The 13119-nt window shown below is 37.4% G+C and overlaps 1 protein-coding gene across 11 annotated transcripts in view; it reads left to right on the forward strand.

The window, feature by feature from the left end:
* Positions 1–13119, forward strand: part of SUSD1 (sushi domain containing 1) — a 48190-nt gene that overhangs the window by 33438 nt on the left and 1633 nt on the right. For 2 of the 11 annotated variants that reach the window (XM_075136360.1, XM_075136356.1), the window contains 5 exons: positions 1772–1889; positions 2978–3233; positions 7828–7867; positions 10750–10843; positions 12611–12703. In XM_075136360.1, coding sequence (XP_074992461.1) covers positions 1772–1889; positions 2978–3233; positions 7828–7867; positions 10750–10843; positions 12611–12703 — 601 coding nt within the window. Of the gene's footprint in view, positions 1–1771; positions 1890–2977; positions 3234–7827; positions 7868–10749; positions 10844–12610; positions 12704–13119 lie in introns of those variants that run through there. The other 9 variants (XM_075136357.1, XM_075136361.1, XR_012670828.1 and 6 more) reach the window with 8 other exon arrangements.

A 13119-nucleotide genomic window follows, 5' to 3' on the forward strand; every position in this document is an offset into this window, starting at 1 on the left:
GGCATACTGTGCTTAAGTTGTTGCTTTCCCATGTTTCATCTGTTTAAAGCAGAGATCATGTAGGCTTTCAAATTTCTTTTTCATAGGCTACAAAGACAAGTTCTTGGTTCCCTCATATGAGACAATTTCTCCTTTATTTGGATCTTTCTTGCAGTCATCCTCTGCACTGGTTTCACTTAGCTCTGTTGGACTGATCGGAACTTCAGACACTGAAGTGATCACACCTGGGCCTTCTGTACCTTTGGTAGTACTATTCTAGTGTTAGAGAAGTCTGTTTCTTAGGCTTTTTATAGCAGCCTTTTCCTTTTTTTTTTTCCTGTTATCATTTTGGTGACTAACACGCGTTCTGAGATGTACTAATACGCTCTTCCTACTACTCAAAGGAACTTAGAACATACAGCAAAAAATTCTTGTTAGTAGCACCAAATGGATCGCCTGTACTTTATACTGGTGAATTTCATCCCATTCCTGCAAAACAACAGCTGTAAAGGTGATTCAGTTCTTGTGTAATGTCTCCATACTGCTGTTGTTTTACACTGTCTAACATTGTTTGAGCAGCAAAATTCAGCTGTATGCACCTGGATTTTGCACTATGATGGTTAACAAAATGCCAGACTTAGTACTTACTTTGTTTAGTCCTGGAGGAGCATCTCTAATAACCTTCCTGTACCCCAGTAATTCTGCTTCCAACATGCTGTATTTTGCTAGCTCCCTATTTACCAGTTATTTACCCACTTTACAGTTTTTCTACCAAGCCTCATTTTCTCCTGCTGAACTCATGATTTTCTGTTTCAATATATATGTGCAGCTATCTGTATTCCAGCTGATTGAAAAATCCATGCATCTCATGCCTGATGTGACTTAACTTCAGCAAATCTACATCGGTTTTCTTTTGTTTGTCTCCGTGACATTGGTTATTCTTTCTAACGATGCTCTGAAGCCTTAGTTTTCTAAGCACTGCATTTGTTACTAGATACCGCATCAGCAGCTTCATAGACCAGTTTTCAAACAGCCTAGCCATACCTGTAAGTATCTGTGCTAGTTCTTTCGGACTTCTGGGGTAGATAGTATCTGTGCTTTACATTCTGCCCCGTTGGTTGTGCACACTGAAGCTCTTTTCATTTTTGCTTCCAGGCTGATAGTGGTAATTTCCATTATCACAGCACCAGTCTCTGTCAGTGTGCAACTGTCATCACTGCCATTGAAATCAGAGGCAGAAGTGTTTGCTCAGTTCTGGCCTTGATGCAAATTCCTGCTAAAACAAATTAGATCTCTGTACCCATATTGAAATCCAATTTAAGGGGCTGGATATTGCTAGCTGACTGTGAGCGGTAACTAAGGAAGTTGCCTTCTTGAAAGTGCTTTTGGCACTAATAGATTCTTCTGTATTCATACCATTTTATTTCTTGTGGTGGGCTGTGTGCCCGGAGTTTCATCTTTTTCTTCTCCTTGACCATTTCAGTTAGTCTGATAAATAATACTGCTTCTTCCAACAAATATTTCCTGTCTCATATCTCTATATATAGTGTACCATCATTTTGGGGCATCTCTGTTTTTACCAGCTAGCAGATATATGTCGATACAGGGGTTTGAGTTGGGGCTGCCATGCCATCATGCTCGTATTTGCTCTCTTGTTTTTCGTGACCAGACTATTCATGCTGCCTGCAGACTTTAGCCATCAGGGATTTGAGGCTCAGTTAACAGAGGAACTTTTGGGGGAACAAACAGCTAGGAACCCTCATGCCTGAAATATTTGAAAACATCTCTAAAGCACTGGTATTTGTTTACTTTTTAGATCCCCCATTCCCAGATATAGAATTTGTTGCAGTAAAAGGTTCTGCACCCTTGCTCAGACTCCGGAAAGCAGAAGATCGAAATGGACCGATCAGGTTTGTCTCTCTGCACTCTTCACCCTTTCAAAAAACATTCTGCAGATTTATGTTACTTACGTATTAGAACTTTTTGTGGGGGTTAGATTATTTTTGTTAGCAACGGGGGAAAACTTAAGCTGTAACTCCCAGTTTCTCCTCCCTTAGCAGACTAATATTTGGCTTCAGACTCTTGCCTGCTTTCTGGAACAAAATTCTGGTTTTGATAATTCTGAGTTTTCACTGTTGGTTTTCATGGGTTTTTTTCCTTTATCCACAGTGAAGTCACAGTAGCTTTTTATTGATGGATCCAAGCACAGCTCTAGCCATGTGATTTTTTCTTTTCCAACAAACTCATGCAGCCAGTACGTTTTTTTTTCCTAGGAGCCAGAGGAAATGGTGAACAATGTCTGTATTTATGCGTATTCTGAAATAGTGTTTTCATATTAGTGTATTACTACCGAAATATATTTCTAGAAAAAAAGGATTTACACCTTACTAAGTGCTGTTCGTGATAGAAGGAAAAGGTAATTGTAACTCAACATTACACTACAGCAGAAAATATTTGAAAACTAATAACATGTCGGGAAATGACTAGTGTAACAGACCTAATAATTAGTTTTCCTATGTTTGGATACCATAGACATTGTTTTGAGAGGTCTGAAGACAGATTTGATTAATATCTTACAAATGGTATCTATCCTCTCCTTCTTTAAACAGAAGAAGTCTTGTTTCTGGGAAATTATGAATCATTTTTAGAGGCCAGTAATGTATTGTTTCATAGGTGAACTTGTGTTAAATGAGAGGAGCAAGAGGTAGCCTGCAATAACTCAGTTTGATGCTCTTCTGAGCATGAATAAACATGTAAAGTTAATGTGCATGTGATGAGGAGAACTAGCTCTAAGCTGTGCATGCAGTGCTTTTGGTTTAAAACGCAATGGAACACACACACAGAGGAATACTTCAGTATAAGAAGTGTTCATATTGGACATTGATAATAAAAAGCAGTTAAGAGGCTACAAATATAAAAGACATCGTGAATTAATGAATGTCTGATGCTTAATACGTTCAAGTGAGGGCTAATGTTTGCTTTTTTTGTTTCACTCTAGTCTTTATCAAGTGATTGTGCTTCCTCTGGGTTTGCAAAGCACTTTTATTTGTGACTCCTTTGCTGCTGCAACTTTCTTCAGTAACACCACTGACGTTAAAGGATATGTGGCAGCTGAATTTCGGGCGAAGGATGTTGCTGATAACATGTCAATTGCTCTTGGAGACAGACATTACTACGGGAAGTTTTATAATGCTCCTTTAAAGCTGGGAGAAGAGTATTGTGTTTTTTTGAGAATAATAAGTGAGTGGAATAAGGTAATGGATGTTTTAAAACCTTTTCTTTACACCTGTTGAATGAAATGTTGCTGGGGAAAAAAGAGGAACATGTTAGCTGTGTTAAATTTTTATGATGTTGCGAGGATCTGTTAGTTGACAGAATTAGAATAGATCTGAAGCTCTTTAAATAACTCTTGTAATTCCTTAGAGATATTTATGTGATTGTAATGTTGGAGTAACTGGATGCCAAAAAGGCAAACAACGGAAAAAACTAAAAATGAAGGGCCATTGCTGCCCTCAGTAATTGAGGGTGTCTTTATTGGGCTAGAATTCAGCGAAAGAGATTAGTATGAGAATCTGAAAATTACTCCTTAGCAATGAAAAATTCACCCATTTTAATTTTTAATTTAATGTTTTATAGCAAAATATTCCAATTTTCCAAATGACAAGGAAAAATATATTTTATCATGTGTGTTACCTTCCACATAGCAATGAATGTCAACTCCGTGTCCCTTGGGAAAGCCTTGTGGAAAAAAGTATATGACTAGCATTAATTTTTTGTCATTTTAAAGTAAATATGTAATTTAATTAGAAATAAAAAGTTTCTAAAATGTACATCTCAGCTGTTTTGTGCTCCAGTGTCTTGCCTCCCATTATGTCATTATGCCACTAGTTTTCCAGTCATTATCTATCTTACGGGTCAAAAGCTTGTAATTTTTTCATAATATAAGTCTCAGCAGCAGGAATTTTTTCTCATATGGGCCAGGTGATAGACTTTTCATTGCATACAGTTCCTGAATGTCAAATGTAAAAACAGAACAAAGCAACCCCTACTGAAGAAGAAAACACCTAAACAGTGCCAAAAAAATTACAATAGAGTTTTAGGGCTTTGTGTATACAGCACAAAGCAAGTAGGCATGCAAAAACTGCTCTGTGAGTCACTTATAAATAATTCCCTACAATTTTGGAAGCCTACACCCAAATCTCAGTAAGTTAAACCAGCTTCTATTAAGAAATGTAACTCTGCCTCAGTCCAAAGCGAGTGAAATAAAACAAGTATATGTAATAGCTGTTGCTGGTATTTACTAATCTGTGCAGCATATGTTTTGTGTGGCATCTACTTCAATAATAGCTTAGGAAGTTTTTATAGCACAGATAAAGTGGTTTCTGATCCTGAAACAAGTCTGTTGTTTGTCATAAATTTTTAATTAATTGTGTGAGGGAATAAGTAGGGAAATGGCATTTGAAGGCATTCGGTTCATAAATAATATTAAGTTAGCCCAAAATATCCTGGAATTTGGACAACAAACTATATTTTTTAGAAAAATTTACTCTGTGGAGCAGGATTGTTAATGTCAAATGTATACAAGTTTAGCCTCTTTAAGCACTCCTAAATACATCCTTGAACTGAGTTTATGTATCCTTGGGTTTTATGCATTGGTTTCTCTAGCTCTTTTCCTTCAGTATTTTCTGATACTGGGGAACATTTCCTATTGTTGCTTGTGTTGAGGCTTTTCTTGCACAGAACAGTGCAGGTTGCTTATGCATTTCTGCCAGCTGTTTGTTAAGCTGCTTCTATGTTACATTATTCTTTCTCTTTCATATAGATCATTTCCTGATGTTTCATCTCTTTCATTGCCAGATGTATTTTCTAGGCCACTGATTTAATGGAATATTATTACTGTTATTTGTAGAAGTCACTCTTCGCTTCCTTCCATTTAGAATGCATCAGCTCCTTAATATACATTTTCCTGTATGGCTTTTGTAACTTGATGAAGTACACAAAGTTACGTACAACGTTTATAAGTCATTATTAGGATTGCAAATACCAAACAGCTTTGGTTCCCAGCTCTGCTTCTTTGAAATGGAACTTAGACCTGTGGCTCGAAAGTACTGGTTTATCTTCAATTCTCATGCCCTTGTATTGTGTGCAATTGTTGGTATCAAGAAGTTAAAGAAATTCAGAATTATAAATTGAGTGTTGGGTTTTGAGAGTTTCTGAAAATCTGATTACTTAAGTAACTGAATTTGGATTCAAGAGTTAATATTTAAAAGTCCGCTTTTTAAAAAATCTGCTCTTTAATTGGTCCTCAATTATTAATACATGTGAAATAATCTTTTCTGTAGTGTATTTTACTTGTGAACAATGAAGAGACACATTAGAAATATATGTCATAGACTCCTAACTAATGTTCTCATTATTGTACTTTCATGTTCTGGCATCTAGAGCCCCTTCTGGCTCCAGCCCCCCTCATGCTGAGAACAGTACAATTTGTATTATACATGCTGCAAAATCATGGCTTCGTTGTGGCTTTTTATTGCCATTATTCCTCAATATACCTGACATATTTTCTTTGTGGTGAGGGTGGGAAAATCAGTTCAGATAAAATTGTGTGGACACAGTTAAGACAAGTAAGCTGTTCCCTTTTATTGAGTCCACATTCATTTATCCCTTGCTCAGATTTGGAGGTCCTGAGAAGGGTGTCTGCTGTGTGGTTTTTACTTTCTGTTTATTTTAAAAGGTGGAGGATTTAAAACGCATATTACATTCGTGCAGGACATTCAGATGTGTTAAAAGGCTGGTCAGATCTGAGGAGATCGTTGCGCATGTACAAGGAAAGCAATTAGGAAGTCAGAAATAATGGAAATTACCATTTTTCATATTGATGAATTTGGCAATTAGAATATAGGGATGATGGAGACCAAGGGAGGATTTGGGAACAAATAAGAATTTACTGTCGTTATCATGAAAACCTTACTTAAATGGAACAAATTGTCCACCCTTGGAAGTGTCCTCTTCCATGAGGGATACTGCTAAATAAATAACTCAAACCCATCTGGTACCTATTTTAATCTCTAGTGATTACTTTATGGATTCCATGCTGTGCAGAGGGCCAAGGCTCATAGTGAAGGGCAAGAACTGAAAAAGGTGTTTGGAATTTAAACTTATTTGACATTAATTTCTTTAGCATAGCTTTTGTTCAGTGTCAGCATCAGCTTTTTTGAATCAAACAGTTTGTGTATGTAACAGAATTAAGAGCAGGACTGTGAAAGGTGAAGATGACAGGCAGTCTTATCAGGAAAAAAGCTACGAGATTTTTGGAAAACTGGAATGAAAATGATACCTGCTGTAAGAAAAGTCTGTTAAAATTAGCCTAATAAAAAATAATCTAAGAAAAGTGCATATGCATGTCAAATGCTTTCTCTTTTCTCCAGAACAGTTTTAAGTGTGCATATGCATGTCAAAATGTTTTCTCTTTTCTCCAGAACAGTTTTAAGTGTGCAGTTGTGGAAGGGGTTTCTATCTCCAGTTTAGCTACCTGTGAATATCCAGGTTGAAATACGGACTTTGAGATCCATGGATACTCAAGTATTTGGAGGAGTAGTTTCACTGATAATTTTCTGGAAAGGTGCTAATTCATCAGAGGATGAGATTTATAATTTGATGTAGTATAAAGTGCAGATCAGTGAACTTTGCTGCTGAGATTCCTGGGAGCTCTGTAGCTTCCCTGATAGGCAGGAGATGACTGATTTCCTGCAAACTAGAGTATGTCACAGAGGCAGCTATTTCAAGATGATGGCACTCACACCAGTGCCTCCAGAATCTGGCATTTGGTTGAGTTTTTAAATCCACCCCTTGTACTTTATTTTCCCTTTCCTAAGAGGATTTTCTTTGTCAATGTTTTGTCTTTTTAAATAACCAGAAAATTCCTTGTAAAAAATGAGTTTAAGAAACACTGAGATTCCACAATTCAGCATGCAGACAAACAAACGTAAGATTAAGCATATAAATGTGCTTTTGTCCTTTTGTTCAAAATGTAACCTTCAATTTCATAGAAACATGCTGTTATCCAGAGCAACATAATACACATTTTGCCAAAACATGAAAAATATATGTGTATGTATACTGTGAAAGTCATTTAGCAGGAAAGTACGTATAGAAGCACTACAAAAATAGAATTCACAGTAATTACACAAGAGACAATAGAACTTAAAATAGAACTTCTTGTGTATGTATAAGTGTGAAGTGCTGGGCTAAAAAAGCTCTACAGGGACCAAAGCTTACTGTAAAAAACCCGAACTTGTTAAACAAGTCCGCAAAAGCAGACCCCTGATAGACATTTATTCAACTACTGTGAACATTAATTACTATAAGTATTCTATAAAAATTGTTAAAAATTACCAAGCAAGTTATCATAACTGGAAAAAAGCCTACGTCTAGTATTTGAAAAACATACCGTTAAGTACCATATTTTAACTTATATATTCTACATGGGGCTAGAGTTAATACAGCATATTCAGCCTTATCTTAGCATTTCATAAATTCTGAATTCTTACCCAAGCAGCTTCAAAGATCCTTCCACGTTATTTGCGTGACTAGGTTGTAGAAAGAAAGGAAGAGTATTGATCTAGAAGACTAGAGCCAGCCTTTCATCAAACCTCTATCTCTAATTTTATCTTTATAGTTTATAATCTTTTCAGACAAGCTAGAGGCTGCTACCAGGGGAATAACAAACTCCATTCCCAATAGTAATAAAATACAGTATGTTGTGGATGGCTGCTCTTGCAGAGGGTGTTATTGATAATAAATTTCTCTCATGAGAAACAGTGATTTTTATGTTTTCATTTTCAGGTGAGAACACAATCCTGTGCTGTTTGGGCACAAATTAAAAGTAAGTCAATTTTTCCTTCAATGAGAAAGCAGAAGTTGGCTTGGCTTTGCTTGGCAGCATAAACTAATAATTGCTGTGGCTGTTTTTTCATTTGCCATTAATGGTTGGTTGACTTTGAGGATTGGAAAGGTTAGAGGCAGAAAATTTGCCTTGCACTTTGGTATTCCATTCTAATGGATTCAGTAATCCATTCTAAAATGGATTCTCTGGTTTCTCCCTGGTTTTCAATATTACTTTTTCTATGCATCACATCCAAATCTTTACAGCAATTTTTGCGCACAAAGGATTTGAAGCACAGAAGATGTGAAATTTTAGAAGCCTGTCTTAAGATAGTTCTATATTGGCTTAAAGATTATTTTAAAAAAAAAACATTTTCTAGCTTTTAGAAGCCGCATTATTTATTTTGGTATGTTCAGGTGGTCCTTGGAGAATTAAGTCCCTTTATGAACTTAAGAAAATAAGACACCATGCAAAAATGAAAAATATGACTAATTTTTGTACTTGTATGTACAATTTCTTAAAAGTATAATGGTATAACTTTAAAAACCAGTGAATTTCTCAGCATGGTTTTATCTTTGTTGTTCTTCTTGACTATAAAATGTTTCCAGTGAATGAGTTTACCTCAGAGGAGTTTGGAATCCACTAGAGATCATGGTTCCCTCCTTTCCACCATGGTAGAAAGCACTCTCTTCACCCATTTCATCATATTTCAACAAAAAGCAAACATTTGCCTCTCCTGACAGAGAAAGTGGCACCACGGAGTCCTCTACAAACTCTAAATTCTGCTTTTGAGTTGAAAGACTCAGGACTTGGAGTTAGGAAATGCAGTGACACTGGAGAGTGAGGCAGTACTTTGGAATGATAATAAATCATGTGGTGCATGGAGTGCTTGAGGTGCTTCTCCTCTGTTCACAAAACCCATGTCTGGCTATTGCTATTACTGATCTTCTGGTAACAACTGTGTGTTTATTTCTAGGTTGCCTTTTGTTGTTTACTCTTGTGACCTAGTTCATTTACCACCACACTTAGAATATAACTTAGGCAGTTTGTGGTTGTCGAGACTGGGCTAAGATCAAGGATTCCCTAGGTTTGAGGGCCCTATTGCTAGAGCTGTATAGGCAAGAGCTATAAAATAACTCTGAAAAGACAGAAAACTGTCCTCTTCTGAGTTCGTCATTTATCAGCTTATAGAGCATCGTCAGAGGCTGACTTACGTATAGGCGGTTTCTTGTTTTGGGATGAAAAGAATGGGCATTGGAAGATGGGAGTAGGACAGGTCAGGCCTTTGGCTTTCTGTTGTAAATCCACCTGCCTTTATATTGAATGGACTTCCAGCCAAACGGTGTCCTTGGCCTTGGTACTTCAGCAGCTGGAGAGGCTGAGAGTATTTTTGGCTCACTGAATCCTTTGAGGATTATTTCTTAATTTAACTTCTGTGGAAAGCAAACCTGTGAATTAAATCTAAACCAAATGGGCCTGTTTCAGATGCCATCTAGACAAAGCTACACATTGTATGATAAATCATTGTCATAAAAAGTGGTAGAAATCTTTTAAAAGCACTCTTCCTTCTCTCACAAATACGTATAATGAATTTTGAGGGTTTTTCACCGAATATACTATACAATGTATAGTGAAGACAGTTCTGTCATTTTTGTGGAGGGCCGACATCTGCTTTAGAGATGCATAACTTGCTTATGGAAACTGGTGTTACAGAGATATAAGGACAGGTATAACTTTTGCCAAAACTGAACGTGCTTGTAGCCAAGGATTTTCCCTGTAGGGTCCCTGTCTGAAATTCTTTATTTTGCCAGACTCACAGTAGGCTTACAGGTGAGAGGTGCTGCACGGATACAAGCCTTGCTTCACTGAGCAGTGTTAGGTAAAGATGGTAAACCGGTCAGGTTCTCCTTATGGCTCTGTATGATTTTTTTTGCGCTTCAGATCAATTGTTGGGGGTGTTTCGGGTGAATGCCCAGCCAGTTTTGTGCCTGTACATTCACATGAGCCAAAAAAGAGTTCAATTTAAGTAACAGAAGTTGCTTTTCTGATGTTCAGGCACTTGGATTCTCATCGTGGACGTATACAGTAATTTCACTGAAAAAGTGCCATTTTTGCAGGAATTTAAATTTTTGCTAAAACATTAAATATTCGTACTTGCAAGATTTAACAGCAAGTAGAGTTGTGGAATCCTGCAGGAATAAGATCCAGCATCCTAAATGTCTGTGGGAAGTCCAGTAAGAAATAGGTAACCTTTGACTAATGCTGAAACTGGAATAGAGGTGGCTGGATTTCTCCGGTTACCTTCACCAGTAGTTCTTAGTAATTCTGGTTTTGACAGCAAATCACTGTAAGCCTTCTGTGCCTGGATGGCTTCTGGTATTATGGGCTTCAGTAAGCCTGTCATTAGCAGGTTTATTTCTATTCTGTCACTTGGAAAAAAAAATAAAAGAATGGGGAAGAGAAATCATGCTTAGATCATAAAAATTTTGAAGGAGATGCATTGAGCCATTTAATAAAGCACTAGGATTTTCTGGCACCAGAGACCACCTTGGTATATGATTTAGACTGAAATTGCCAGTGATGAGAAGGGAAAATGTTGACATTGAGTATCTGAATTAAAAAAAAAAAAGAAAGAAAAGGCAGGAAACTGAGGGATGGGGAAATATAATCACTTTTGAGAAATACACCATTTAACCTTACTTCCTCAACTGGACAGTAATTACTAGATAGTCAGCTCCATTACTACTTGACTGAGCAGTAAGTCCAACATCTGAGTTTTGTTACAGTACTTTAGCTTTGAGCAGATTCAGTTGGTCAGTCACCAGACTGAAGCTACACTATTTAGTATTTGTTTGTTTGAATTGTTTGATATTTTCTTTCAGATTTATCACCCACTCTGCAATACATGACTGCTGTTGGATTAGGGTCAGTTGCTGCTGTCTGCCTGATACTGTTCCTGTCGTTCTCAGCGGCACGGTATGTATTGTTATTAACTCCAGTTTTGTAGTCCTCCTGCACAAGGGTTACGTGTTTTTCTTTTCAGATAGTTTTTCTTGCCAACCTGCTTGGTTCAGGCCTCTTGAGTGGTTAGAAACTATTATCAAGAGTTCCTTGAGTGGCCACTAATGCTGTCCATTGCTTGAACCAATGCCCTCTATATCTTTGCAATCATTGGCGAAAATCTGAAAAGTATGGGGCTTATCTTAATAAAGGAAGGATTCAGACAGTGACTAGCACCAGGAATTTAAATCAGAGGTGTTTTGATTTAATGGTAATTAAATAAATGAGCTGAGCTACTCTAACAGAAGAAGTTATACCAACAGAAACATTGATGTACTTTTCTTAAGTAAGGAGCCAATTTCTAGTCTTCCCAACTTTATTCAAAAGGCCTAAAAGGATTGTTTTTCAATAGCAGTTGATCTTTAGATAAAGGCCACAATAAAAACATGTTAGAAATTTTTAAGGAATTGATTTCTTTCTGTTTTGTGATCCTTCATGCAGGAACAGTAACTTTATAACTGTCTTCCTTTCAAAGGTAAAACAAATATATGCCTTTAAGTAATTGTGAATGTCTATGTATGAGTAAAATATCTTGACTAAAAAAGACATCTTTGTTGTTGTTTTAATATGTTTATCTCTAACAATAGTCTTAAGACTTGTGTCACTTGAAAGGTTAGGAGCCTCCAGCTTGGGTGCTATGAAGTAAAGACCATTGGTTGATTAAGGTGCTTATTTGGCATTCAGAAGTAGAAGGAGCTAGTCTTATACAGGGCTGGAGAAAGTAGGATTATTTGGATTATTTGTAGTTGTCTAAATTTCAAATCAGTTCTTACAATCTGAATTCCAAAATAAAGTTTTCACTGTGTCTTTCTTTTCTTTAAGTAGTTAAAGGAAGGGATCTCAGGATTCCCTTGGCAGTAGGATGCAGTGGTAAACTTGAGCTTGCAGTCTTGATTGGTTTTGGTTTCTTGGAAAACGTTGTCAGAGTCAGCTTTGACATTTGAGGCAGAAGGGGCTATAACTGTCTTGGTGACTAAACTAGCACTGCTGGCAGAGGGCTTACTGCAGGAGGAAGGGCGTCCCTGGGCTGTCATGGTGTGAAAGGCTCCTCAATTATTTCAGTTTCTCTGGTGAAAATGTGACAGAGGGATATAAATACTTTTTAAAACTATGTCAAATCAATTAGCATCACAGTGCTAGGAGAACTATTTAAGAATTTAGACAGTACGGGAAGAATCATGTATGAGTATGAACCACTTGTGAATGTAGAGAAGGTTCGGTCTTGAACTTCCATTTCAGTCTTCTTTTAAAAGGAGTGAGAACAAAAAAAAACCCAGGTGACATCCTTAGGGAGCTGAGTACATTGAGTACATTTGACAGGGGTCATGCTGTAATGTTGGTGGCCAGGACTTGATAATTCAACAAGTATCCTTTAGGCCCTTGGCCCCATGTACAGAGAAATTCTTGAATCCATTCTCCTGTTTTAGAGAACATCAGACAGAATCCTTGGCAGAAATTAAAGCTGCCCCATCCCAGTAGGAGGCAGAGAAGGGAAAATCCAGATGTGATAAGACCCATCGCAGTGCTCACAATAAGTACCTGTAATGTTCATAAATAACAAATACTCTTTTAGTTTTACATAAGCATCAGTTTAATGCATTTCTGAGTAACAATGTAATTTGAAAACACGTGTGAAGTCAGCCTTCTGCCCTGTCCAGTTGTAAAGCCATGGTCCTGTTTTAGGCACTGTACTCCAAGAAGGATGTGGCCCATCAGGAGAAAGAGAGGAACTCGACAAGAGAGACATGAGACCTATCTGATCCAACTACGTGTAGGGTAATCTACCAGCAGGTTGCTTAGCTTGGCAGAGAAGAAACTGCCAAGAAGCATGATAAGACAAATATACAAAAAGCCATTATAAAAAGACCAACTCCCTCCTGTCCTTAGTACATGTACCATCCATGTGCTTCTGCACAGTAGGAAGGGGAGGCATGGGAACAGATTGCTGCGAATGCTGTGAAACCATGGCTTCTGGGTGGTCTGCAAGAGCAGGTTAAACAAACATTTGTCAGGAATGACACAGCTACATGGTGTCAGGTGAATGGTCTTGGATTATTTCTTGGGGTCCCTGTAAGCTTTCCTGTTCTGCAGTTTCTGTCACAAAGGACCACTGTATTCAGTTTCACCGGCTTGCCACATATCTGCTGCCTCAGGGATTATATTACCGCAGTGGTACAGATTGTGAATTCCCA

Source organism: Calonectris borealis, chromosome Z (assembly GCF_964195595.1).
Source record: "Calonectris borealis chromosome Z, bCalBor7.hap1.2, whole genome shotgun sequence".
NCBI classification, from domain to species: domain Eukaryota; kingdom Metazoa; phylum Chordata; class Aves; order Procellariiformes; family Procellariidae; genus Calonectris; species Calonectris borealis.